This window comes from Dasypus novemcinctus, chromosome 13, assembly GCF_030445035.2.
Source record: "Dasypus novemcinctus isolate mDasNov1 chromosome 13, mDasNov1.1.hap2, whole genome shotgun sequence".
Taxonomy (NCBI): domain Eukaryota; kingdom Metazoa; phylum Chordata; class Mammalia; order Cingulata; family Dasypodidae; genus Dasypus; species Dasypus novemcinctus.
Genome location: NC_080685.1, coordinates 93,461,058 through 93,487,984, shown reverse-complemented (window position 1 = coordinate 93,487,984; position 26,927 = coordinate 93,461,058). Strand labels below are relative to the sequence as shown.

The 26,927-nt window shown below is 48.5% G+C and overlaps 1 protein-coding gene across 1 annotated transcript; it reads left to right on the top strand.

Annotated features, from left to right (window-relative positions):
• The first annotated feature begins 259 nt into the window (after positions 1-259).
• CD34 (CD34 molecule) lies at positions 260-23,143 on the top strand. Its single transcript, XM_004470092.5, has 8 exons — positions 260-396; positions 10,821-11,006; positions 11,693-11,946; positions 13,377-13,457; positions 21,256-21,412; positions 21,660-21,712; positions 22,043-22,207; positions 22,843-23,143. Exons 1-8 carry the CDS (start codon positions 318-320, stop codon positions 23,026-23,028), a joined length of 1,161 nt encoding a protein of 386 aa, XP_004470149.1. The 5' UTR covers positions 260-317; the 3' UTR covers positions 23,029-23,143.
• Positions 23,144-26,927: the final 3,784 nt, after the last annotated feature.

Below are 26,927 nucleotides of genomic sequence, written 5' to 3'. Positions count from 1 at the left end.
AGAAGTTAGATCTGGCCTCTCTCTAAAGCTGAACAAGGCATCTGGGGCCGCGTAAACGTCCACCTATTTTGGCCTTGACCGAGGAAACCCTAGTCTGCCTCCAAAGTCCTCCGCCTTTGGGACTAACCAGGGAAGCTTACGTTAGTATCAGCCAAGGAGCGGGGCCGGCCTTGCCAAGACTAAAGAGGGAGGGGAGGGGAAAAAAGCAAGAATCTCCCACCCCCCTCCCGGGCGGAGGGGGCGGGAGGGGCGCGTCCCGGCTCGGCTGAGCCGTGGCTTCGACTCCGGGCATCTGCTAAGGGAGCAGTGCGGGAAGGATGCTGGTCCGCAGGGGCGCGCGCGCGGGCTCCGGGATGCCGCGGGGCTGGACCGCGCTGTGCTTGCTGAGTTTGCTGCGTGAGTATCGACCGCGCGCCGTCGCCAGCCCGGCTCTCGCGGCAGGGAGGGTCCAAGTTTTTCCGGAGGGCCGAGCGCTCAGAGCAGGGTTAGCCGGAGGGCAAGGGACCCCGGCCCCAACCCACGCACTGCCGCCCACGGCTGCTCCAGGACGTTGTGGGACGAGGGTCGAACCGAACCCAGCCGGAACCAGCGCCTCACCGGAGAGTCGGGGGTAGGAAGGAAAGACGATTTGGCCGTGGGTGCGAATTGCCCAAGGTGTCAGCTGCGCCGCGCGCCCCGGGCTTCCCGGGGTTGGGCAGTACCGTTCGCGCTAGTTGTCTCTACACTGAGCGCTTGGCAGAAGCCAGATGTCCTCGCGTTGCCCAGGGTGCAGAGCGCAAACCTGGAGTCAGCACCGGGACAGGGGGTGAGGAGGGAAGCCGGAAAGTTTCCACGCTGGTGGTTGAGTTGGAGAGCCGCAGCCCCGGAGCCCGTTGCGGGAAGGGGGCGCAGTCTCACAGGCCACCAGGACAGGGGTGCCAGAGTTGGTAGTAAAGAATGGGAGCAAGGCACTCTGCTGCCAGGTCCCCGGTCTAAAGAGTGGATGACAGTCCCAGGAAGAAGGCCAAGTAAGGTGGCCAGGGGAGTTTGAAATGAGGGACAGTAGCAAAAAAGTAAATAGTTAAAAAAAAAAAAAGTCTTTGCACTTGTGATTGGAAAGCTAAATTACCACTCCTCTCTCGACGTTCACACGGATCCGTAGTGGAAAGAAGGTGGTGGCAGAATGTTCTGGGCCTTGCAGACCTTACTTTGCCACAACTCCCTCCCCCCACCCCCCCAACTTAACTCCAACTTGTTACATTTGGGGTTTTTCTTGCTGTGTCTCCTTCCAAATTCTAAGCTAATAAATAACAAGACTCTTTCACTCTCCCCCACATACCTTTAGTTCTTGCTCTTGCTTTGGTCAAAAATAATAGGTGCTCAATAATTGTTAACTGCTTTCATTTGGGGAAAACATTCTCTATCTTATTTCCTCACACTTAGAAAGTTTTAGGTGTGTAAATTTCTCCATTTTGCCCCAGATTTTGCTTCCAGTCCTCTAGGTCTCTGATTCCCTATTTTCACTACCTCCTGAAGGTACCCACAACCTGGACCCAGCCCACTGGCCTCCTTGCGCTCTGTCCCCTCTGCCATCCCGCTTTGGGTCCCCCCTGTTGGAGCGTGCTGGCTCCGGCTGGAGGAAGCTTAGTGAGGCTCTGGGTGGACACGGTTGGCAGCCTCAGACCTGCTCTTCGGGGCAGGAAGAAAGCTGCAGCCCGAGAACGGGAACTCCCCTGGGTGCTAGGCCCTGCCTTACTACAGAGGTGAGTTGGCTGCGGCGGGGATTCCTGCCAGATGCTCCACGCTCCTCTGGCTGCACGGCTGGTGAGGATCGGGTCCTAAGCTGGGTGAGGCTCACCCTTTTTTTTTTTGTTAATTTTTTTTTTGGTCTTTACTTATTCACCCTTTTCTTATTTCCTCAGCTGGGCAGTTTCAGTCTCTCCTTGGCCTGTAGAGGTTGAAGAGAGCAACTCAGTCTCTGCAAAACTGAGGAGATGTGCTGAGAATTTCAGCGTCTCTGCCTTGGGCTGGGAATGGGGCGTGAGTTCCCATTCCCAGCCCTGCCGCACGACTTGGCGTGGGAGCCCCCTGGGAGCTGCATGCCGCCTTACCCTCCTCCTGTGTTCACTACTAGGAGTCAGTTCTGCCCTGGCATATGTGTGGGGTCAATGAAATGAGTGACCATTCCTTGAAATCCTGACGAAGAAGCCCTGCATTAAGTCTGTGCTGTCATGACTGAAATGTAAGGCAGGCTCTGTCACCTCTCCTCGCTGACCCCCCCACAAAGAGCATTGTTCTGGGAAGGGCCCCATGAGGAATTGACAAGGAGAGGGGCAAAAAAGCAACTAAAGTTTGGGGGTGGAGTGGACCTCAGACCGGAGTTAGGTCCAGGTGAGGGCTAAGGGGCCACCCGCCGGGGCTGCCACACTGCCAGCCGGGCGGGAAGCCTTTCAGGTAATTGGGGAACCGTCCGTCAGCCATGGGCTGTGTGTCCTCCAAGCCTTCCACTAAGCCCGTCCTGCCCCTGTCCCTAACAACAGCCCCCAGTCCCGCCTCTCCACATTCCTCTCCTTCCTTTGGGCCCTTCATGCCTGCTGACCCCACACCCATATCCTGTCTAGGGCTACATGTAAGAGGGGAAAAAGAAAAGGGAAAAGAATTTTATCAGATATTTTCCAGAGGAGAGAGGACTCCACCCTTTGAATCGCTGCCACATGGCGACCGTCGAGGAGCCGGCTTTGGGACCTCTGACTAATGCAGTGGTCCCCAGTGCGCCCCGCTTGCGCGGCCAACCCAGCTGGCACAGTCTCAGCAAATGAACTTCTCCAGCAGCATTCCTGCTTGGCTGATTAGAGGCACAGAAGGATAAGGCTCTTTTCCTTATCCTTCTGGCTCTGCCTCCTGGGGCCCTCACTCCCTTGTCCTCATCACCTTCCTTCTCTGAGTCTTTGTCTCCAATGCTCAGGGCACCAAGTGCCAGACTGCGGCAGATAAACTCAGGCGCAAAGCCCTACAAAAACAAAGAGCCAGGAGGAACGAATTCCTCCCCTTAAGGTCTCCCAGCCTGATTTTCTTTAGGCTCTGGGCTGGATTGTCGGATTGGCGCTCAGCTCCACCCCCAGGCTACGTGGGCCTCCCTCTCTCATGGACTTAGGTCCATCTAACTAAAGGATCTGGGATGTGTAGACTTAAAACATGAAGGTATGGGAAAAGAACAGCAGCAGCAACTTGCCCCCCCCCCCTCCAATTCTCAAAGTCACCAGAGCAGAATTTCCTATTTTTCTGGGCTTGGAGTTCTCTAATGAGAACATTCTCTTCCCTCCTCAGCTAACAAATGAAAAGTTATCTACAAGGTTTAGTCCCAAGGGTCTTTTTGTGCTAAAGAGAAAGATGCATACATCTTAGGAGTATGGAGGTACAAATAATAATACAAATAAATGAGGATGCATACAAATAAATGAGGATGCATACAAAGGTGTACTTCCTAGTTCTACTCCCTGGATCCCAAGGAATGAATCACTTCCCTTCAGATGCAAAGGAAAAGGCCTTTTGACTTAATTGGGAAGTCTGCTCTTTCCTGACTGGGAAAAATAAAGCAAAACTGTTACCTTTTAGGGAGTGGCATTTCTAGGTAGACAATGCCATTGTTTAAATCAAAGCCTTAATGGGTTATTGGTTGAGAAAGCCTAGACTCCTGGGCAAACCCCAGAAGTGCCAGGGCAGAAGAGAGGGCTGAATTGCAGAGCCTGATAAAGTAAGGTGGGAATATTTATGTGGGTGGGCCCAAGAAACAAGGCTGAAGAACTGAGTCCAGGAAGAGAAAAGAGGGGAGGGGAGGTGGATGGAGGGTAGAAAAGACCAGGCCAAAGAGAATGTCCTTATGGGATGGCATGGGTTTTTCGCACAGCAAAGTCTAATATTTCAAGGTTTTATCATAGTCTCTTTCGGTCTAAGCAGTAATTGCCCTCCATGATCTCAAACCTTCAGTAAAAACCAGCTGTGCGTCCTAGCCTTGTGTTAGTGTTATGCTGGGGGGGAATAAAGGAATATGCACTTGGCTAGCTCACGGGGAAAGTAGGACAGGAGGAGAAACAGCTTCCAGAGGACACAGAGTCATGGATCCAGAAGCCAGTGGGATTAAGAAAATGGAGGAAGAGAGGCCTGGGAGGAGAACCAGAGAATCTTCAGGTTATTGGGGTTCCACAGTAGGTATGATGGGGTCCAAGACATGCTATTTGAATCATAAAGGGAAGTTCAGTAAACTGGGAATGCTCAAGCCACAGACGCTTGCCCTCACACCTCAGCTTCGCCTCTGAAGTTTAGGAAGGGCCTCAGTGAAGTCCTTTGTTCTAGTCCCAAGATGGCCCAAGCTCAAGATAAACTGCCCGGCTGGAAGGGACACAGACACGGAGGGTTCTTGAATGCTTCCAGGAAAGATGGGTGGCTCACTTTCTCCCCAAGCAGCCCATTCCATTTTTTAAAAATGACTTCATTATTTTAAGTTGTTTCTTTGTATTGCCACAAACTTAGCCTTTCTCTATGTAACTTCTAATCATTAGTTTTCATTGTAGTCTTTGGGCTTTCGCAGAATTCTTCATGACGATCTAAGACCTTTCTGGTTGGTGCCTCACTAGATTATAAACTTCTTGAGGGCAGGGATTTATTTAAATTACGAAAGCACTAACACCTAACAGAGGCAAGGAATCTTCTCTTATTTTGTACTCCCCCACAGTGCTGTGCATGGCCCTTTGTACATCACTGGTGCATAAGAAAATTTAGAATGAATAAGTGAAATGAATCCCAAAGACAGTTATTTATTCTCCCTCCCCATCTTCCTCTTTTCCAGATCCAGCAAACTTTTTTCGTAGAGGGCCAGATAATGACTATTTTAGGCTTGGAAGGCCATATACGGTTTCTGGCGCATGTTTTACTTTTTTTTATTCTACAATGTTTAAAAAATGTAAAAACCATTCTTAACTCACTGGCCATTCAAAAAAAAAAGAAAAAAGATTTGTTCTTCCACTACAGTTTGCCAACTCCTACTCTAGGTGAAATACCACCAGGCCCTGGACCATATAATAACAATTTCTAGAATTCTCCTAATTCTGGTTGTCCTCCCATGGACACGCCCTAATTTAACAATCCCCTCTTAAAATAAAGCGTCAGAACAGACTCTACCTAGAGGGGGTCGATGTGAACTTGCCCAATGCAGTCGACATTCAATCCAAGGGGTAATTCTGAACTCGGGGAATGGCGCTGAGCACTATGAGTACGACAAATGAGTATACAAGATGGTTCCAGCACTCGAGAAATTTATAATCTAGCTGAAGTGACAGGACCCATACCCAGGAAACAGCATCTATAGTTTTGTGCCAGATGAGTGATGGAGATAAGTGCCTTGAGCTGTCGAGAAGCAGAAGGAAGGGGGCCTGTAATGAAGATAACCACTGTTTATTCAGCGTTTTCTGAACAAGCTAACTGCTGTACCTCCTTGGCCTCCTTTAGTCCTCAAAACAACCAGGAAGTAGGGCTATTTTTACCCCCCATTTACAGACGGGTTAGAGAGTTTAAGTAACTTCCCAAAGCTAGAACATGGTAGAGAAGCATTTGAATATGATCTGTGCTGACTGCAAGGCTCAGTGCTTTGTTTCTAGGCTGTACTGCCTCACCCCACATGCAAGCTGTGAGCTCCCAGCAGCTAAATTCCCAGCACAGGCCAGCACGTTCCTTCTTCCTAGTCTTGTAACTCCATAGGCTCAACTCCTCAAAAACTCCTCCAAGGAGCAACTCTTGAACCAGATGCTAGAATTGGATGGGCAGAAAGGGACTGACTGGCTAAGAACTAAGAAAAGGAAACAGCACCAGCAAAAACCTAAAGCCAAGAGGGTTTGGATCAGGAGAAGCAAGAAAAATCCAGGAAAACTCTGCTTCTTGGATTCTGGGAATTTTAGTTATTCAGGTAGGTGAGCCTTCTGGATCACAAGGATTTGTAACTCCCATTTAAAGAGCAAGAATCTTTAATTAACCAATTGTTTTAGTTTGCTAAAAGTGGCTGGAAGCAATATTACCAGAAATGGGTTGGCTTTTATAATGGGAATTTGTTCAAAGGCTGGGGAAAATTACCAAATGGATGGACTCCTGCCCTGTGACAATGCACAAAGACAACTCTGCTAGTCTCTGCCCTCTCCTCCAGGCTCACTTCCTCCCAGAGCTCAGCACATGGGCTGAGCATCATGCGGGTGGCAGCCCATCTCTTCCCTCTCCTCTGGGCCCCCTTACTAGTTCTGCTTCAGGCTACTCTTTCAGTGGCTTTTCTTTCCCCCAGAATCATTGACTTCAATTTCTGGAGGCTCCTCTTTGTTATTGTGGCTTTTTTTCCTGTCTGTGGTTTTACTCCTTGGTTTATAAAGGACTCCAGTAAAAGGATTAAGATCCAGTCTGAGTCACGCCCTACTGGGGCAATCTAATCAAATGACCCTTGCCCGGTCTAATCTAATCAAAGGTTCTCAATAGGTTTAATTTAAGAGCATGATTTTCTGGGGCCCACAAAGGTCTAAAACCAACATACCAATTATAAGTAGAAATCTTGTTAAAATGTATTATATATGCCTTTAGCTCCTTAGTATACAAAAAAAATGAAATTTAATCTTCATGACTCAAATGTATCATGAAAGTAATTTGGCTGTGGTGCAGTTCAGTGACATCCTTAAAGCTTCTTCAAGTGGGCATTATCTATTTATTCTGACCATAATTGAGTCTAGACTACTATGGCTTTTAATACTGGTCTGCTTTTTCTAATAAGTCTGCGTTTTCAGTGTCTTAGTTTTCAATTGTTTGCTTCTTCCTAATTTGCAGCTTTAGCTAGGATATCAGATTATCAAGCTGGTTAGAATTGTGTATAACACAAAAGCAATTGTCTCTGAATAACTAACTTTAAGTTAAATGCATGGCTTCCACTCCTTAGAGTCCTCATTTTGCTAACTTCCTGAGACCTTGTACCTTCCCCATTTGCCAAGTTCTAGACAAATGAGTTGAGATCCAATAGAGTACCTAGGAAGACACGGTTAATAAGGATGGAATAATAAGTAAAAAATAGAAAATAGCTTTGAATTCCATTTTCAGTTGTACTACACTGCTCTGTAGGGTTGGAGGTAAATGCTATTCCGCCTATCTAGAATAGAATGGAAGGGAAGTTTCCTCGATTGCCTCTTAGCATCTGACAACTCTCACTTAATTGTAGGTTGCTATTACTCCCCTAGAAAGTTGGGAACCATAAACCCAGATAAAGAAAAGACCAGGCTTTGGTGGTTTCAAGCCATGGATGTGTGTGGGGAAATAGGATAAAAAGAGATGTCATCAGTCTTGGCTCTAATAAATGTTATTCCTCCAAGAAAGTAACATTTCTCTTCATGGATGCTCCATGGAGGGACCTCCAGAGACTGTGAAACCAGGAGACTCCCTCGCTGATAGTCCCTGTGCTGAGGTGCCTTGGTTGGGATTGGCTCCCAGGTCCAGGGTGTCCACTGCTGCATAACAGCTCCTACCCCATCGCTCGGCCATGCCTTTCTGCCCGTCCTCTTTGTCCTGAATCTCCAGGGTCTCAGAGGCTTCCTTGCTCACACTAGGCTCAGGGACACGAATCTGAGGTTGGATCTCATTCTCATTTGAAGACTTGTCCTGCTTCCTGTTCCTCAGTGCTTGGCCTAGTGGTTCGTGGAAGGAGGCTGCTGTAGTTGGGACCCTGATCCTACTAAGTTGGTAGCTGACCCAGCTCCAGAGTTTGCTTCACTCTTCTGGAACTGGTGCCTCTGTCCTTAGAACAGCAGCGGGTCTCTCTTCGCATCTGGAAAAGTTGAAGAGTGTTTGTCCAGGTGAAGAAGGCTCCTTCTGGGAGGGGGCGCAAAACATGACATCACCTCAGTCAGGCCCAGTTTCCTTTGGAGAAAGAGAAGGGCTGGGCTGGCTTGGGCTAAACAGGATTCCCAGGAACTAGTGTGTTGGAGTTGGGGAGGCTGGGCAGGCAGAGGGGTATTGTGGTGGGGGTAACTTGGAATAGTCCAATATGAGAATGATCCTTCAATTTAGTCTCTGAATGTTACCACCACCCACCCCCTACATGAATTAATACCTTAGAGTCAGAAGACTGAGAGGGTCCTGTTTAAGGATGGAAGAAGCCTGGGCCTGCTTACCCATCTATTTTATTTCAATAAGGTACCCCCAACCTGAGGCAGATGGGAGCCAATCCTTCCCTTTTCTCTCCAAAGGTGTGGAGGAAGCATCCAGATCCTTAGCAGTTTAGAGCCAGTCTAATCCTCTTGCTACACCTGCTAAGAGTTAACTAAAAGTTAATGGCCCCACTGCTACTTGCTGCTTGTGAACCGTGGACTTTCTTCTTGGCTAACGTCTCGGTGCTTCACCTCTAAAATGGAGATAACAACATCACTTCTTCCCCCTGCTTACCTGACATATCATATTAATACATGATTGCTGCACTCATCATTGATATCAGTATACTTGCAGCAGGTAGGGGAGTGAAAACTTTGTCACCTTTAGAGGAAAAGAATCTTGGCCTCTGGTTAATTGACTTGAAACTACAATAGCTAACTTCCCTCTCAAGGGAATCAAGAGATGTCATTTTACATTGTTATTTATTTGGAAATCTCTGAAAATACAGACCTAAATCTCATTCAGGAAAATTTAGAGACAAGCTTGGGAATGGCCTATAACCTCAAGGCCCTTTCCTTGAGCTGGCACTGCTGGGTGAGAGCTCTGGATACCAGGTCCATCCGTAACATTTGCAAAGCCCAACGCAAGAATACACATGGAGGCCCACATACTCTATGTATCAATTCTTCATAGTTATTAATCAGATCTGTCTTCTTACTTTGGCAAACATACCTTCCTGGCCCCTTGGATTCAAATTTGGAGTTCTCAGATGTTTGGAATTCAGTGCCACAATATGCTGAGCAGAAAGAGGTGGTCCCTGGTCCAGCCCCTACCCCCTCTTCTTCCTATCTATGACTTCCTGTGGGGGACCTTGCAGGTGAGCATGGACACCACCCACATCCTTACGCACGAACTCTTCTCTCTGCAAACAACCACCCTTGGCTGTTCTTGGGCCATGGATGTGCACATCCTAGGGTTGCAGTTCACCCTTGGAAGAATTGGCTGAAGGAAAGCCCATGCAGGCCCCGGAAGTGAGTGAGGAGCCATTTGAGCAGGAAATTCCAGAGCTATTTGTCCCTAAAATCCGGTCTAGAAGAGAGGGCATGTCCCCTTTGGTCCTATGGACTCATGGTTGGGCAGGAGGAGGACAGAGTTGGGCACTCTAAAGTGCCAGGTCCAGGCAGCGGAAGCTAAGGATGACACTGCGGGCCTTGGGGGAACCACTTCTTTAATCCTCAGAAAGTGTGTGGTTTAGTCTCCCAACTGCTAAAGCAAATACCGTGCAACAAGTTGACTTAACAACGGGAATCTATTTGCCCATGGTTTTGAGACTAGGAGAATTCCAAAACTAGGGTATCAGCAAAATGGCTGTTTTCTCCTTGAAGACTGTGGTGTTCTGGGACTGGCTGCTGGTGATCCTTGGGGTTCCTTGACTTTTCTGTAACATGACAATATCCTCTCCTTTCCTTCTGTGTTCCATTGACTTCCAGCTTCTAGCTTCTCATGACTTCTCCCATGTCCAATTGCCTTTGCTTATAATGACTTCAGCTATATTGGATTAAGACCCACCTTCACACAGTTTGGACACACCTTAACTAACAACATCTTTAAAGGCCCTTCTTACAGATGAATTCATACCCACAGGCCCGGGGCTTGGGACCTGAACATGTCTTTTGTGGAAGACATGATCCAATCCCCTACAGTATGGAAGGGAAGGGCAGGGACCCTCATGAATACCTTCAGAGAATACCTAGATGCAAAAGCATTATATATACAGTGTATCGTATATCTGTAGTGTTTTAAGATTTCTTATCTTACCGATACTCCCCCCAGTCCATGTAGGGTAGATAGAAAAGGCACCCACTTTAGAGAGAGGTCTGCTGAGACATAAACACCTTGAATTACGTGGCGATGGGCAGGGCCAGAACTAATCTCTAGATCTTCCCACTACATTTGTTGAGAAACCAGGTCTTATGTTCTCTACTCTACTGGCTGGATTCCTAAGTCAGAGCTTCCTGAGAGAAATCTTGGGTTGCTTGCTTCATCTGAATTCCTCAGTAAGAGGAAAGGTGAATGGGTTTGAAGGCCATGCGGGGACTTTGGGAAAGGAGCAGTCGGGCAAACAGAAAAATTTTAAGGGGCTTACATAGAGATTGTATGATGTAGGAATTATTTAAGGAATGATGGAGTGTGACAAAAAAGGATATCGTAAAAAAGAAATAGAGCTACAACCTCTTCACATTTTAGGTCTTTGTATATATTCATGTGCGTTTTTATATTTTACTTCACATATTATGAACATTGCCTCATATTCCCAGGCTGCTGTAATTTTAATAACTTTTTATTTGTAATGGTTCTGGGATGTTTATTAAGTCACATATCATTTACGCTATTGTATTTCATTTAGTTGCTTGCAACTTTTCTCTTCTGTAAATAATGCTAAAATAGACATTTGTGTGTGTATACATATTTCCTTCCCTATTCCCTGAGGAAAAATCTAGTAGTGAAAACTTAATGTCCTGTCCAGGAGGATGTTTCTTTTTACTGCAACATTGCCAGGGGCAGCAAGGAATGTTCCAGACAGATTCTACATGAAGCAAAGACATTGACTCAGGTGATATTATGAAGCTTCAGGAAGATTTAGGTTCTTATTTTTCCTCCTTGTCTCCCTATAGCCTCTGGGTTCACAAATACGGACAACTCAACTACTATTACTTCAGAGTCACCTACCACAGGAATGCCTTCACCTGTTCCTACAAGTGCATCTAACCAGACAACCTTAGCATCAAGTACTCTTGGAATTACCAGCCCCAGCCCTGGCTTTCAGGACAACAATGGGACCACAAAAGCCCTCATCTCAGGTAAAGAGAAAAAGTGTTTGTTTCAGACCCCCTGGGGATACCGCTGGTGCTTGGTAAGGCATTCGGGATGTTTGCAGATCAATTCCCCTGCCGCATACACACAGGTGGAATCATGTAGGCCACTTGTTTTAATGGTGTGGGCACCATGCTTAGGGTACGGTACTTTTGAGTAAGTTTTAGATAATTCATTCTATAGTTACACCTTTCTCAGGTTTAAGTCCAAATAAAGCCTTGGTGGCTGATCCTGATCAGCAGTGTCCCTGGACCTCTGCTCCCATGCTGAGTTCAGCTTAGTGATAAAATACGTGTCAGATGAGGGCTCCATGGATATCTGTTATCTCTTCTAAGTGAAGAAAGATAGGTGCAGGTTTCATGTAGGTCTTTGGCTTCTTGAGGTTGGACCAGCATCCAGTTCAGTTTCAGAATATTGAGAGTACCTGTAATACATTCTAGATTATAGCTATGATGTCTGTAGCTGGCTTGAAATGAGTTTGGTCAGGGTTAGGATATGAAGGAGCTGGTAACTCCCCAAATTCCTTTTCTGGGTTGAAGTCCATACCCGTGTTCATTATCTATAAGGTCTTAAGTTTAAAATGTGAGCTCAGTTGTGTGTGTGTGTGTTTAGGTGTGTGCACACACACAGACATGCACACACACATTCACATTTGTGTTTTCGTCTATTCCAGAGCCTACAGCCAACCTCACGTCTACCTCTGGGATCACCCCAATTCCTGAAACCACGAACTCTTCTGTCCAGTCACAGACCACTCTGGCCATCACACTGGCCACCTCCCCGGCCAACTTGTCAACATCAGAGAAAACCCTGGAGTCTAGCACCTTCCCTGGAAATGTTTCAACTCCCCCTCTCAACAGCACCAACCCTATGATACCCTCCACTGAATCCTATAGATCATCTCCTCTTACCCCAAGGACCATTAAGGTGGGTGAATTGGACCAAATGACAGATTGCTCCCCCCCCCTCCCCAGCCTCTTCTCCTCCCAGCCAAACAGATTTTGGTCATGGAGTCAGCCTGGAAAATGTGCAGTTGAAATACTGTTGGAAGGGATGGAGAGGGGAAAAAAAGGATGGAGTCAGGCTGCAAGGCTGGTCTATGGTATGGACATTGCATTTCTAGGGAATTGAGAGTAAAGGGGGTTCCTTTTAGTCTTAGGCTTTGACCAGGGCACCATTTCTACTTGGAGAAACTTTGGAGATCTTTCTCCTCTTATTGGGCTACTTTCCCCAAAATGTTTCGGACAATGCACATACCCTCTATGAGAGAGGGTTTGGCAGTTATGCCAGGTGTGAGGTGGCAACACGGAGGTCATTGGCAGTGGCAGGAACTGGACAGACCCGGGATATGAGCTCATTCTGTGCTTTTCAGCCGTGATCCTGTACCTCAGTGCCTTGTGGCATGGAAAGAAAAAGAATGAGAGGGTACAATTGAAGGCAGGCATGTGCAACCTGCCTTGTTTCTGTTGTAAAAACCTCTAAAAGAGCAATTTGGAGAATCTTAGTGGCCAGGAAGAAAATGAGTGTCACCAGCATCTGCCAGGCTGCCCCTTATCTCTTCTGCCCCTATGGTCTGACTACAGTTGTGTGAGTGGACTAAGAAGAATGGAAATGGGAAAAGATCCTCCCATGCCCCATTTTTGCACCCTCCAAGCCAATGTTTAATGAGATTTCAGGGAAGCAGATTTGGCTCAATAGATAGAGCGTCCACCTACCACATGGGAGGTCCAAGGTTCAAACCCAGGGCCTCCTGACCTATGTGATGAGCTGGCCCACGAGCAGTGCTGACGCGGGCAAGGAGCTGTGCCACGCAGGGGTGTTGCCCGCATAGAGGAGCCCCATGCACAAGGAGTGTGCCCCCTAAGGAGAGCCACTCAGCACGAGAGAAGTGCAGCCTGCCCAGGAGTGGTGCCGCACACTCGGAGAGCTGACGCAGCAAGATGACACAACAAAAAGAAACACAGATTCTGGGTGCCACTGACAAGAATACAAGCGAACACAGAACAAAGAAGAACACACAGCGAATGGACACAGAGCAGACAACTGGGGGGGGGGGGGGTAGGGAAGGGGAGAGAAATAAATAAAAAATAAATAAAATAAAAAGATTTCAAATAGCTACCTGCCTGCAGGCGCAGGCTAGTAACAAAGTTTTGACTACCTGATAGGTATAACCAGTGGGAAGGAGAAAGAGCATGTAACTATTAAAAATCTCTGATCCCTAACAAATTTTAAATCTCCTCTTCCCTAAACCTAAGAGAGGACCTCATAGAAAGCAAACTGGAAAAGAGATGAGAAAGAATGGGAGTGAGGGACAAGGGACGCTGGCTTATTTCCTTTTTTTTTTTTTTTAAATACAGGGAGAAATCAAATGCTTGAGAATCAAAGAAGTGAGACTGACCCATGGCATTTGCCTGGAGCAAAATGAAACCTCCAGTTGTGTAAGTCGGTCTTCCTCCTCCTCCGCCACAATCCCCTCTGAACATCCCTTAGCCGGCTTGGACTGGGTGGGACTTTGGTGGGGGCAGGGAGAATTTAGCCTGTACTGGCTGCTCCTTAAACCCAGGCTTCGTGTTTAGGGATTAGGGAGGCGCCATCTAGTGGTCAAAGAAGGCAAAGACAGTTTTATTTAAATTTTCTTGTTACTTTTTTCCTCCTGCATAGTTTCTGATTCAAGTTTGCTTGAATCTAGATATAAACTAGTCACCTAAAATGTCAACTGGTTTATTCTTATTATTTACATAAAGCTCTTTAGTCCACGTACAATTTATTTTGCTGAGATGCTCCATTGTTTTCCTACAGAGCCATTTCCCCTAACATTATGTATTGAATGATCCCCTCCAGTGTTGCTTAGAATGCTTCTTTTGGCTTACATTAAGTTTTTATATGTCCCAGGGAAGATTCTTCAAAGATAATTCATTTGTTCAATTTGTTGTCTATACTTTTGCCTGTCTTAAAAATTGTCTTAATTGTTGAACTTTTACGTGATAGTATTTTTAATATCCAGCCATGCAGATCATCCCTCATTACAATGTAAACAATGTAAATTATTTTCATCTATTCTTTTAGAAAAATTTGAAAACCATCTTGTCAAAAAAAAAAAAGCCATTAAATTTTTTATTGGAAGGGAGCAGATATAGTTCAGTGGTTGAGTGCCTGTTACCCATGTATGAGGACCTGGGTTCAATCCTAAAAAAAAAAATGTAATTGGAACTGCTCTAAAATCCCTTCATTCTTTCTGTTGTTCTCTTGTATCTTCTAGTTTTTCAGGGTTCCCCTTTCCCCCCATATAGGGATTTTATGGATTTCTTAAAACTATTTATGATATAGATTTCCCAATATATATCCTAACTGATCATTGCTGGTACATTAGAAAGCTATTAGAGTGTTGCATATGTATCTTGAATTCACCCATTTTCTTGAATTTGCATATTAATTCCAGGTGCTTTTTGGTTTTTAAGGTAAGCGGTCATATTATCTACCAAAACATGTTGTTTTTCTCCTTCTCGGTGGTTATGCTTTTATTCTGGTTTCATATCTCATTGCTTTGGTAAGAACTTATAGCAAAACTGTGTTCAGTTTTAATGATGTTAGCAGGCTACCTGGCTTTGTTTCAATATCTTCAATTTCCTGGCAGTAACAAGGCTCAGGATGAAGATCAGGTGAAAAGAAGAGTGGTGTTGATTTAAAGAGGAAAATATTTTCATGCCAGTTGGGAATCTGTTTAAGGGCGCCACATATGTGACATATGGCATGCATTGATTGAAAGGGCCTGGGTAAATACTGCATCCTGCAAGGGGCATACATTACATTATTTGGTCCCTTCTGAGTACTGCACCTATCGACTGGGTCTCCCTGACTTACAAATCTTCTAAAATTACATGTAAAGAAATTATTTACCTTTGAATTTTTAAAACATTTTATTGTGAAATACTTTCAAACTTTCAGGACAGTTGCAAAAATAATATAAAACCAATACAGAGAATATATAAACCCAATGTATATTCAATATACCCCCCTTCAGATACGCAGGTTTACCAACTTTTAACATTTTGCCACATTTGTTGTATTATTCTCTCTCTCTCCTCTCTCTATATGATCTATTTGTCTATCTATTTCATAAACATATGAGAGTAGGTTTGCATACATTATATTCCTTGAATACTTAATATTTCCAGGTATATTTCCTAAGAACAAGGATATTCAGTTTTATAACAACCACATTAAATTTAGTTATCAAATTCAGGAAATTTAACGTTGCTGCCAGGCATACAGTCCATATTCCAGTGTTTCTGATTGTCCCAATGTAGTTCTTTTGGGCATTTTCTCCTTCATTTTTAGCTCCAGTCCAGGACCATGTATTGCATTTAACTATTATTTAGCCTCCCTCGCTCTCTTTTTAAATTGAAGTAACATGTATACGGCATAAACTTTCCCATCTCGACCACTTCCAGGCATCCAATTCAGTGGCACGAATCACCATTCTGCCCATCTTCCTCTACTGAAACTTTTCCATCACCCCAAACAGAAACCCTGAACCCATTATGTATTAACTGCCCACTCCCCCGCCTCCTGCCCCTGGAACCTGAATCTTTCTCTCTCTCTGAATTTGCATATTCTAACCATCATACATGTGGAATCATACAGTATCTGTAAGTTTGTGTCTGACATACTATCACTCTGTATGAGGTTCAACCATGTATGGGAACTTTATTCCTTTTTACGGCTGAATAATAATACTCCATTGTATGTAGAATCACATTTTGTTTATCCATTCATCTGTTGATGGACATTTGAGGTACTTCTACCTTTTGGCTACTATGAATGTCGCTGCTATGAACATTGGTGTACAAATACTTGTTTGAGTCCCTGCTTTCAATTCTTTTGGGTATATACCTATGAGTGGGATTACAGGTTTAAGAACAGCCAAACTGTTTTCCACAGTAGCTGCAACAATTTACATCCTAACCAATAATGTACTAAAGTTCTTATTTCTCTGCATCCTTGCCAGCACTTGTTTCTATTTTTAAATAATGGCCATTCTAGTGGGTGTGGGGTGTTTTAACGGACAACTTTTAAAAATCCTAGAAATTGTGAAGAAGTGAGTCAACATTATGGAATAACCGAATGCTGTTTGAAAAATAAGTACGGCTATTTATATAATGTACAAGTAATATGCAGGGTGTTTCTGATGCTAATTTTCAACTCTATTCATTCAAAACATTGCCAAACCCTTCGCTAACGGCATGTAAGGTAAATGTTTACCTTTTTCTTTTTCAGTCTTCTTGGTGTGTGTTTATTTTCTTGTGTGGCACGGATCTGTGCCAGAATGTTAATTCTCCATCCCAAAGATTTAGAGCTAATTGCAGAGCGTTCTGAGTGTCGGCGTCTTGCCCTTTAGAGGTCGTCATACAAGACAAGTGCCAGCAACATGCTGCCTCCCTTGCGGTGCTGTGGTCTCTTTCTGTGGTCACTGCCGTCTGATCTGCTTTGTACCCAACTGAGAGGGTCTCTACCCATGACCCTGAGATTGGGGGGGGGGTGTCTGTGAGGAAGGATGTGAAAAGAGAGCAGTTCTCCCAATTCCGTACCCTCAAGTAGGCTTCTGCTCCACCCACAGCAATGGGCTCTGAGGCATTGCCTGTGAGTGCAGTGACTCCTTCCCTGCCCTGCCCTCACCGTCGGTTCCCCTTTCGCCCCTGAGGACTCCTCTTCCCCATCCCCCAAGCAGAGGGGCCTCCCACTCCTCCCCAAGGTGATTTCTCCACAGTCTGCAATCCTCGTTCCATGTTGTTTAGCCACAGCTCCCCATGGTGTCCCAGCTTCCGTTTCCTTGGGTTCTATTCCCTGCTTGGCTGATAATCAGTCTGTTTCAAAGGCTGGTAGGAGGTAGTGCCTCCTCATTCTCCTTAGGTTGCGTTTGTGCTCACAGTGTCAGGGAGCCTTGCCGCACTGTTTCTAACTGTGGGAAAGTCAGCCTAATGAGGGGAATGCCCAGTTCTCCACATATTTGGTTATCAATTATCCAGACACCTATTCTCCATTTCCCAGGTGCTCATTCTGTGTGGATTCCTGGCAAGTCCCCAGTAAGTTAGCTGTTGCTATGTGGACTATTTAGAGCTGTCTTCTCTACATACATTTTGTAGACACTTATAGTCAAACCACTCTCTGGCGGCTTCCAATCCTCTGCCTCTTGGCAAAAATCACCGGTATGGGTGGGGAGGGCAGGAGGGCGCTCTCACACGCTTCTCAGTGGCCTGTTACCACATCTCAGCACCTTCATTAGAGAAGCCGGCATCCGTCCCAGGTCTTATGTTCATTCTCTCTGCTGCATCGTCAGGTGGGTTTTGTTTTTGTGGTTGTGGTTTTCTAAAAAGTTTCCCAAAAAGTGAGATTACTTTTTATTCTCTTATGCTACACCCGTTGTCCAGGGGGACCCACTGATTTGCTTATTTTTTCAGCCCCGCCTTCCTTGAGAGCCACATTCATTCATGTGCAGGGGTTGTATGTGCTCCGCCAGCTCACACACCCTGACTCTTTCGGCCTGACTTCGTCGGAGGCAGGCTGCCTCCAGCCTCCAGATTCTGTCCCCAGCCCACTCCTTCCTTACCCTTTGCCCAAACACTAAAGGTCAGTTTCCATGCAGAAAAAAATAAGTTGCAGATGGAGGACTTATGAAACCAGTGTGTCTCCTGGAAAGAACTTGAGCTCTGGAAGCAGAAAGCCTGACTCCTTGCCCTCGGTCCACTACTCACTTGGTGCATGCCTTGTACCAGATCCCTTAATGACTCTAGTTCCTCTACATGAAAAAGAGTTTTGCCTGCATTGTCATCCTCACGCCAAAGCAGATTAAATTATTTTTTTAAAAAAAGCAGGGGAGAGAAAGACGATGGACTGTAAAATCTCAGCATCTGGAAGTGTCTGAGAGGTCATTTAGAAAAATCCCCGTCTCATCCCCTTCCAACAACTCAATACTTAAGAGTTCTTTGAAAGGAAGTTTAAAAGTGCTACTCTAAAAAGGTTGGGTGGTTTTAGAGTTTAGTACTGTGGTTCTTATTTTTGCCAAGTAAGGGGTGTGAGCAGATGTAGCTGGGGGCCGGCAAATCCGACTCGTGGACGCCGTGGCGAGGCCGTGGCTTCCTCCTGCCCACTCTCCCTGCCTGCGCACAGCCTCTCCTGGGGGAGAGTGTTTATTCCCAGCATCCGGAGGAGCATTGTGCTTTGTTCAGGATCCACCTGCTGCTCTCGGGGCCCAAACACAATTCCCTGATGCTGCTGGGTTCCAGAGTGGGAGGCTGGCCGCTGTTAGTCCCTTGAATTTAGTCCAAGAAACTCAGCAAAGCATGGAGGGGACCCTGTGTTGAGGCCAAATCAGCTGGGAGGTTAGGTTTAACAATGATTCACTGAGTTCTTTTGTTTGTTTGGGGCTATGCTTAGTACAGTCTGGGTTCAAAATTATGTAATGTTCACCCGCGCCTCACCAGGGAGTGTTACAGCCTAGACAGAGGCAGAATATGATGAAACATAAAAATGCGGATTTTAGATAATAAACTATATAAGGTATTGCTGTTATTACTAATAAGTCTTATAATAGCTATTTATTTAGTGCCCACTAAGCTACTCTGTTGGGCACATTCATGTGATACCATGTTGGCCCCAAGAAGCCAGTTTGCAGGTGAGGAAGCTGGCACACACACAATTTGCACACACACTATTTGCACAAGGTACAAGAAGCTCCTAAATGGTAGAGCAGGGACTGATGCCCTGTCTGGTCAAAGACAGCCTCATTGAGGAGGTGGGCTTTGAGTCAGATCTTGCAGGATGAGGAATACACAGAAGAGGGCAGTGTTCCTCATTCTCCTAGCAACCAGGATTGACCACGCCACGTGCTCTGCCGTGCCTGTCCCTCCTCCCGGTGGTACTTCCCGTTCCAAAAGCCTTTCCCACTAGCTTCGCATTCTACGCAGGCTTCAAGGCTTATTTGGGGACCTTTTTGATAACCCCAAACCACATGTGTCCTCACCCTCCTTTGTGTGTTCAAAGTACTCTGGCTCTACTTTTCTTATGGCACTTACCAGGTAACTAGCTGTGTGGCTTCTTAATCTCCTAGTCCCTCAGTTTCATCATCTATAAAATGAGAACAGTCATGCCCGTCTCAAAGGGTTGTATGAGTCCCAAATAAGTCAGTATATGTGTAAAGCACTGAGAAGAGCGCCTCATGCTCCGAAAGCACTTTGTTTTACTCGGCTCGCATATGAACCGAGAGCTTTGACCCTGTGGAATTTATAGCTTCCCTCCCCGCCCCACACACACAGCTTCCCGCACAGTGTCTTATACTCATGGCTTGCAAAACGTTCATCAGAACAGCTGGACGTGGTTTCGGTGCGGCTTCTCAGGGCCTGTGAAGCTGAGGAGGGCACCATTTTGTTTTGGTAGTTTGGGGTCTGCAGGAACCCTGTCACTTTGCCTCTCTGAGGAAGCTGGCATGTTTTCAACCAGAGACGCTTCAGAAGCCCCGAGCCTTCCGGACGAGGTCTTCCCTCCTCCTCATCCAGAAGGCTTGGTGCTGGGGAGGGCGTGGCACTCAGGAGGGGAAGTGACACAACGCTCTTCTAAGAGAATTGGGTCTAGAGAGGAAGGAGACTGCCGATCATACCCAGCGTGGTGTCCAGACTACCTACGGCAAGGGCTACTTTGAAGAACCAAGAGTTTTCCAGAAGCAGAGCCTCTATCCAAGAACTTCCTGGCAGACCGACAGAACTGGTCCTTTTCCTAAGGGGTGAAGCAGCGGTGGCCTGAGCCCCAGGAGTCACTTCTCTGTGACCTGGTCTCTCGGGGTTTTTCTGAGGCTGCTGCTGGAGGTTGACTGGCTTTGCTCTCCTGGCCTAAGTCAAGCTCAGTTATTTTCCCTCCACTCCCTCAAATGTCAGCGGATAGAAGAAAGTGGGGGCCTAAGGCCAATCTTGTCCTTGCCCTGTGCCAGAGTTTTCCTGCCTTAGGTCATAGCCTCCTTCCAGGCTGGTAGAGCCCCTGGCCATGCCACGAGGAGCCGTCCTCCGTGCAGACAGGAAGCTTTCTCCTCCACACAGGCTCAGTTCTGATGGCTCTCATGCGCCCAGTAGTTTTCCTCTTACAGCAGGGGTTCTTAACAATGAGTCGGTGAGCTTGAATTGAAATTCCAAAAAGCATTCATTATTCTTGTGGGGACGTGTTTGTGCGGGTGTGATATATTTATTAAATACTACATGGTGTAGTGTGGACTTGTTAAGGGGTCCATGGTTTTCACCTGACTGGCAAAGGGGTCCATGGAACAAAAAAGGTTAAGAACCCCTGTCTTACAGGATAACTGTCAGAGCATCCTCCTCCGCCATCTGCCATCCGGACAGAGGAGAGAGTCTTAGTTTCACTTCCTTTCTTGTGCAGGAGAGGCCACTCTACAGGAGGGCTGCTTGAGTAAATTCTGGGAGGGGTTCGGACAGGGCGCTGGAAGGGCACAGTTAGTGCTCCTTCTTCATACTTTTCCTGGGACTCAATTATTTAAGAATGATCGGGGTTTATCTTCTGAGTCTGAGTTCCCAGGTCCCATCAACCAGCCATCATCCTGGAGAATGATTTAAAAAGCTTATGCCAAACCAGCCTCCCCGAGCTTAGTGGAAGAGGGGATGGAAGGCCAGACAAAAACGCCGTTTCAGTTTGAGCTGTGCTCTTCACAAGTTGCCTTGGTGAAGAAAGAGGGAAGGGACTGAGGAGCCTGTTGACTACAGTGTTTGCTCCCTGCCCCTTAGCTCTCCTGACCTTTTCTCCAACATGTAAGACTATGACATTGAGGCAAAGGATTTTTTTTCTGAGTTTTTATTGCACTAGGCATAGTTTCTGTTGCTGGCAATTTCTTCTGAATTTTATTTTGACTAGAATATGTGTACTTGGCAATCCTTAAATGAGATGATGTTTCCCAGGTTTGCTCCCTGGCATCATAGAGGGTCACCTAAGGCATCGCTGGTGATCTGACAAATAGACATATGTTTTGGTACCGGGATGTTTTTGAGTTTCTTTCTTACTGCGTCTTTGCACATGTAAGTTTGCGGTGTCTTTTATTTTTTCAGTTATATTTTTAGAAAGAAGGATTCTTCTTGGAGGGGTGGAGTATGACTTTCATCAGAGTTAATGTGTCAGACTCTTAGTGCAGTTTAGGTACCCTGGTGATTTCATCTTCGCTTCCACATTTCTTTGTCTTCCCAGGAGAACTTTAAGAAGGACAAAGGAGAGGACCTGATCCAAGTACTGTGTGAAAAGGAGCAGCACCCAGCGGAGGCTGGGACCAGGCTGTGTTCCTTGCTTCTGGCCCAGTCCGAGGTTCGGCCTCACTGCCTGCTGCTGCTCTTAGCCAACCAGACAGGTAAGGGCACGCCCATCGGAGGGGTGTGGGATCGGGAGGGTTAAGGCCAGAGGCTCCGGGTGGAAGTCGGTCATCTCAGCACCAGGGCACAGGTGCTGGGAAAAGGACTTGGCTGACTTTGGGAGAGGCTCTCCTGAGATAGATGGACCACCCTGGCCATCAGACCATCTTCTCGAAGAGTGTTTGAGGGTAGGACAGGAAGAACTCATGATGCTTCTCAATTCAGTAACTCCCGTTCTAATCCTAGAACTCTCTAGCCAGCTCCAACGTATGAAAAAGCACCAGTCTGACCTGACAAAGGTAAGTTCTCTGAGACAGTGGGTCTCAGAGGGGGAGCACCGGGTCAGGGGGTTTGGGAAGAAGGAACTGTCTTCTCCGGACCTACCCTTCCTGGCGCTCCATCCTCTCCAGTGGTCTTCTCCTTTCTGTGCTTGGACCAGTCATGTTAAGATGCCCCTGAACTAAGAGGTTTCCGTCTTAAATTCTCAGTTTCGAAAATCCCTGAGGTCAATGCCGTCTTGTGTTTACTCATCGTTGGGTCACACCCCGGGGTCTCGAGTGGGCTGGGCTACTCTTCTAGAACTCACTTTCATCAGGGACACGCTGACTTTTCTGTGTCCTCCGTTCAAGCTGGGGATCCACAGCTTCACTGAGCAAGATACCACGAGCCATCAGCGCTATTCCCGCAAGACCCTGATCGCCCTGGTGACCTCCGGGGTCCTGCTGGCTGTCCTGGGCACCACCGGCTACTTCCTCATGAACCGTCGCAGTTGGAGCCCCATGGGGGAAAGGCTGGTCAGTCCAGGGCAAAGACAACGAGGAGGAGAGTGGTCTTCTGGGGAGGTGTCAGCATGTCACGGAGAGGAAGGAGTCCCAGAAAAGGCACTTCCGCGTCCTTAGGGAAAAGGCAAAATGGTAGACCGCAGAGTGGGGATGGCGCACGCCTGGGGCCAAAGCCACCTGCACGCTCTGGTCACAGAGGGTTCATGTCATCTGTTTGTTATTTTCTGTGGGATCGTTGAGCTGGGGGCAAGGAGAACAGGCTGCTCAGTGAGTGGCACCGATCGGCAAACGTAGTAAAGGCCACGGGCACCGCCTTCCTCGCGAAGCGGGGACCTGTGGGAGGGAGGCCCGCTCTTGAGGTTCTCTGCGTCAAGGAGGACAGGCTGGGGATTTGACCCTGGGGAGGGGCCTCCACACTGGGCACTGCCCGTCTTCCTGGGGCACTGGCTGCTGAGCTGCGCTGGTCCCGCGCGGTGCCCCTCCTCTGTCCCTTCTCTCCAGGAGCTGGACCCCTGACCGCCCTTCTGGAAGAAAGGAGTCTGCACGTGCACCTGCCACCTCCCTCCCTCCTTCCCAATTTGCACCCCTCGCCCGAGTCTCCCATGCCTGCTTAGCCGATAATGCTCCTTTATTTTTACACCGTCTAGGGCGAAGACTGTTATTACACGGAGAGCGGTGGAGGCCAGGGCTATAGCTCAGGCCCCGGGGCCTCCCCCGAGGCCCAGGGAAAGGCCAGTGTCAACCGAGGGGCTCAGGAGAACGGGACCGGCCAGGCCACGTCCAGAAACGGCCACTCGGCAAGACAACACATGGTGGCAGATACCGAACTGTGACGCGGCCGCGTGGGGCAAGGCTGGGCAATGTCCGCGGACGTGGCCTCTCCCTGCCTCTGCCCGTGAGCCGCCTCCATGCCCGAGGCGCCGCCTCTACGTTCTTCTCCCCTTTCTCGTGGCCCGGGCCGGCCCTGGGAGGCCTGCCCTGGGACCCTGCGCGGGGCCAAGGGTTTCTCTCCGCCTTGGGGAGAGGCGGGTAAAAGCCTGTCCTTTGTGGGTTCAGCCCCCCGAACCCGGACTCTGGTCTCCTTGGGTGAAGTGTCAGCGGGGAAAGCCTGGGTCCAGAGCACCCCCAGGGAGCCCGGCCGCCCTGGCGGCCCGCCCACGCCAGCCCCCTTCCCCTCACGCCTTGTGCTCCCTGCCTCATTACGGGACTCCCCCGGGGAATGCATGGACTTTTCCTGGGCTACCGTTTCCTCCCAGGAGGCTTTGCCTTTTACTTTTCCTTTCTTAGGTTTTCTTTCCCTACTTTGGGGAAACCAAAGTAAACTTTTTCCACTTGCTCCCTTGTAATGCCATAGCCAGAAAAACTTGTCTTAAGCCACTTGCCTTAGCCCTCCTCCAAGCCGCTGCGGATTACGCCACGGCTCCCTCCTGCTCTCCCAGCTCCCCAGCCCTGCTCTTCTCGGTGGACAGAGGCCTGCAGTTTTCCGCCTGGAGACTGGAACTGCTCCACGCTTTGGAGCAAGGTCCCGTGCGCACGTGTTCGGGAGCCGCTGTGGAGGTGCATGGGCACGGGTGAGAGCAAACGGCCTCGCTCCTGGGCTCCCCAGGGCCACACGGTCTCTTCTTCCGCTTCTGGTTCGCCTCTGGGTGGGGTGGACAGGACCCAGGAGGCAGGTCTTTGAGCAGAGCCTCTGGGCCTGTGCTCTTCTGAGGACCCACCTTCCTCTGGTCACAGCTGCTTGGCTTCCTTCCCGCCCCCCCCATCAGGGGGTGAGCTGAGGCCTCAGGCCCCCAGCGGGCTTGGGCTCCACCCCCTCACCCCAGCCCCTCCACTGTTCCGCACCCCATGTGGTCAGGGCCCAGGGCACGGCCAGAGGACCCTCCCCACCAGCCACCTCCTCTGTGGGGGAATCCACATCCCGATTTTTGTTCTGTTGTTCAGAAAAGTAGGCAGGGAACCCTGGGTTCAATGACGGTTGGAAATACGATTTTCCAGAGGTGGGAAGATTTTTTTTTTCCTAAATAAAAAGAGTGTGTAAATACTGTAATTAAAGTGATTCTGAAACAGATCTGCTCTGTGGCTCCATCCCAGCTGATACGGCTGATGGCAGAGAGGCCTCCACGTCCGACCGGGACCGCCAGGCCCAGGGGTGTGCTGGAGGGGCGAGCCAGGGCCGGGGGGGGGGGGGCGACTCTGGGAACCCAAGTGCCTGGTGTCCACCAGCCTCCGTGGTCAGTGGGGGTGGCAGGGGTAGCAGGTGGAAGCTGGGTGTTTCTAGACCCAGAGTGCTGTGCAGCCCTTGAGCCTGGAGGGTGCCGGGTAGGGGCCTGTTAGCACTCTCCTTGTGCACCCCTGTCTGAGAAGAGGGATGCACAAAACAGGGGAGCTCTGCATCCGCTGTGATCAGAATCGTGAAGGGAGGCGGATGTGGGGAGAGACCTGGCTGCCCGCTCAGGAGGGGCCGCTTTCCACCTTCAGCTCTGAGACAGCAGCTGACCAGCAACCATGAATGTCTGCGAGCGCCCTCTGCCCACCCCAGCCACTCTGGCCGTAGGAAGCAGAGGGAGGGGGACATGCCCCGGGCACTGCTGAGCAGCTTTAGGAAACTCCCAAGTGTGTGACGGTGGCTGAGGCGGTTGGGGCCCCACAAAGGTTGATCCTTCCTTTCTTATCTAGCTAGAGCCCAGCCTTCCCCTTCCCCTTTAGTGTTCTCCCCACCCCCATTTCCCTTTCTTTTCTCCAACTTCTCTAGCCAGACTAGCCTCCCCCAGCACTCAGGGGAGGCAAAGGGCCGAGGTCTGGAGCCGATTGGGGGCTTGGAGAAAGGGACGGTGGCAATCCCCGAGGCCAGGTTGGCCTCCAGCTAGTCGCATCTTGCAGAGTGGCCAGATGAGGATATGGCCCGTTTGGGGTGGCAGGGAGAAGAGGCAGGACACGGTAACGGGCAGGAGGAGGAGAGGCAGCTGGGTCCCGCAACGCCTTCAGCCTCCGGCTAGCAACCTACATCGACATTCTAACCTGATTCTGTCAGTGTGTGGCGGGGACCCGGGTTGTTCTCGGATGGCCTGAGGACTCACTGGCTTTCTAGAAAACCAAACTTTCCTACCCGCGGCCTGAGCATCCTGGTGCACCAATGGCTCCACCTGCTGGCCATGTTGAGCTCCTACCGCTCAGCCTCCTGAGTTCGCTCCACCGTAGGTTTCTCTCCCCTGCTGCCCCACCCTTGAAGCAATCTAGTCCAGATGATCTCATACAGGAAGTTCATCTAACTACGGAAAGTCACTGCTGGAGAGGACTTTAAACCTACATTCAACCCACCCAGCCCTTAGAGTACAGGCAGGGACAAATTAAGGCCCAGAGAGAGGAGATGGCTTGCTGAAATCACCTGGAACTCAGGTGTCCTGAATCCAAAGCTTTCTCCTTCACATCACCTGCTCTTCTGCCACCAAGGCCTCAGGTTCCTCCAGTGGGAGGCTATGAATTGCTGAAGGCGGTGTCCAGACACGTTTGGGTCTTCAACCCTGGAGTATCTCAATTGCGCGTGCTCTTCCAGGCCCTGGGGCCTAGGAACAGAGGAGATGCTGTGGGAGCCCAGCAGGCAGGGCTCAGCTCCCTCCGCTGTGCCCACCGTCAGCAGGAGAATTTGCTCTGGAGCACTACATTTCTCCATGAGGGAAAGTGCGCCGGGTTTACTCGGCCAGTTTCCCATCTAAACGAATAATGAGGAGTGTCCTGTAAGTCTGGACAAAAGGTCAGACCCATTCCATCCCCTCCAGGTAGAGCAATCCCACTTCCTCTTCACACTGACTGGTATCGGCTGAGTAATTTCTGCGACAGGATGTGGCTTCTGTTCTTAAAGGCCCATCCAAGGAGCGCCCGGCCGCCGCCCGGTGACTTGATCGATAGGCTTACTGAACACTGCCTGTGGGCTGGGCACTGCTTTGGAGGCTGAGGACGGAGCAGTGAACAAACCCTCAAAGAGTTTACAATCCTAGTGGGGAAGAATAACAATATACAACCAAGTAGATTTATCTAAAGAAATGCATGTCTATGCAAACAGGCACGTGTATAGAGAGAGATTTGCTTTAGGTAGTAAAGAGCATGAAAAATACGATAGGGTAAGAGTATTGGTTGGTGTTTTGGATGGAACGAGAGTCCAGTAGGCAGGTGAAAAGAGGTGAGGGAAGGAGTCAGACTGAAAGTGAAGTGGTTCTTTTCAGGTGGGGACAGTGTTGCGCCTTGTAAAGAAGGAGCAGGCTATAGGCCATCTAGGAGAGATTGTCTCAATTTCTCTGGCAGAGAAAATGGAAAGTGCAAGTGTAAAAGGCAATATATGCAAAAAGCAACAAATGAACAAACAACAACAACAGATATTTGTGTCTGCATCTGAGTGAGGGAATGGGTTTTCCAGTGTGTGCCAGGAAGGCAGGATGCGTGAAGGGAAGCTGAGGGCTGAAGGATCAGTGGGTCACAGTTCCGTAGGGCATCTAAACCATGCAGTTTAAATTTACTCAATAGAAATGAAGGAGCCACTGAGAAGTTTCCATTTATTCATTTTTTAAAATTTATTTAATCAACAAATATTTTCCAAATGCTTATGATAAGCCAGTCACTGAAGCAGGCCCCTGGATAGGGACACACTCCCTTTTGTCAGGTCTTTACATTGGATGAGGGTCGGGGAGTGGGAGGAAGGTGTGTGACAGAACAATTAGCATCAGTTATACGTGGTATG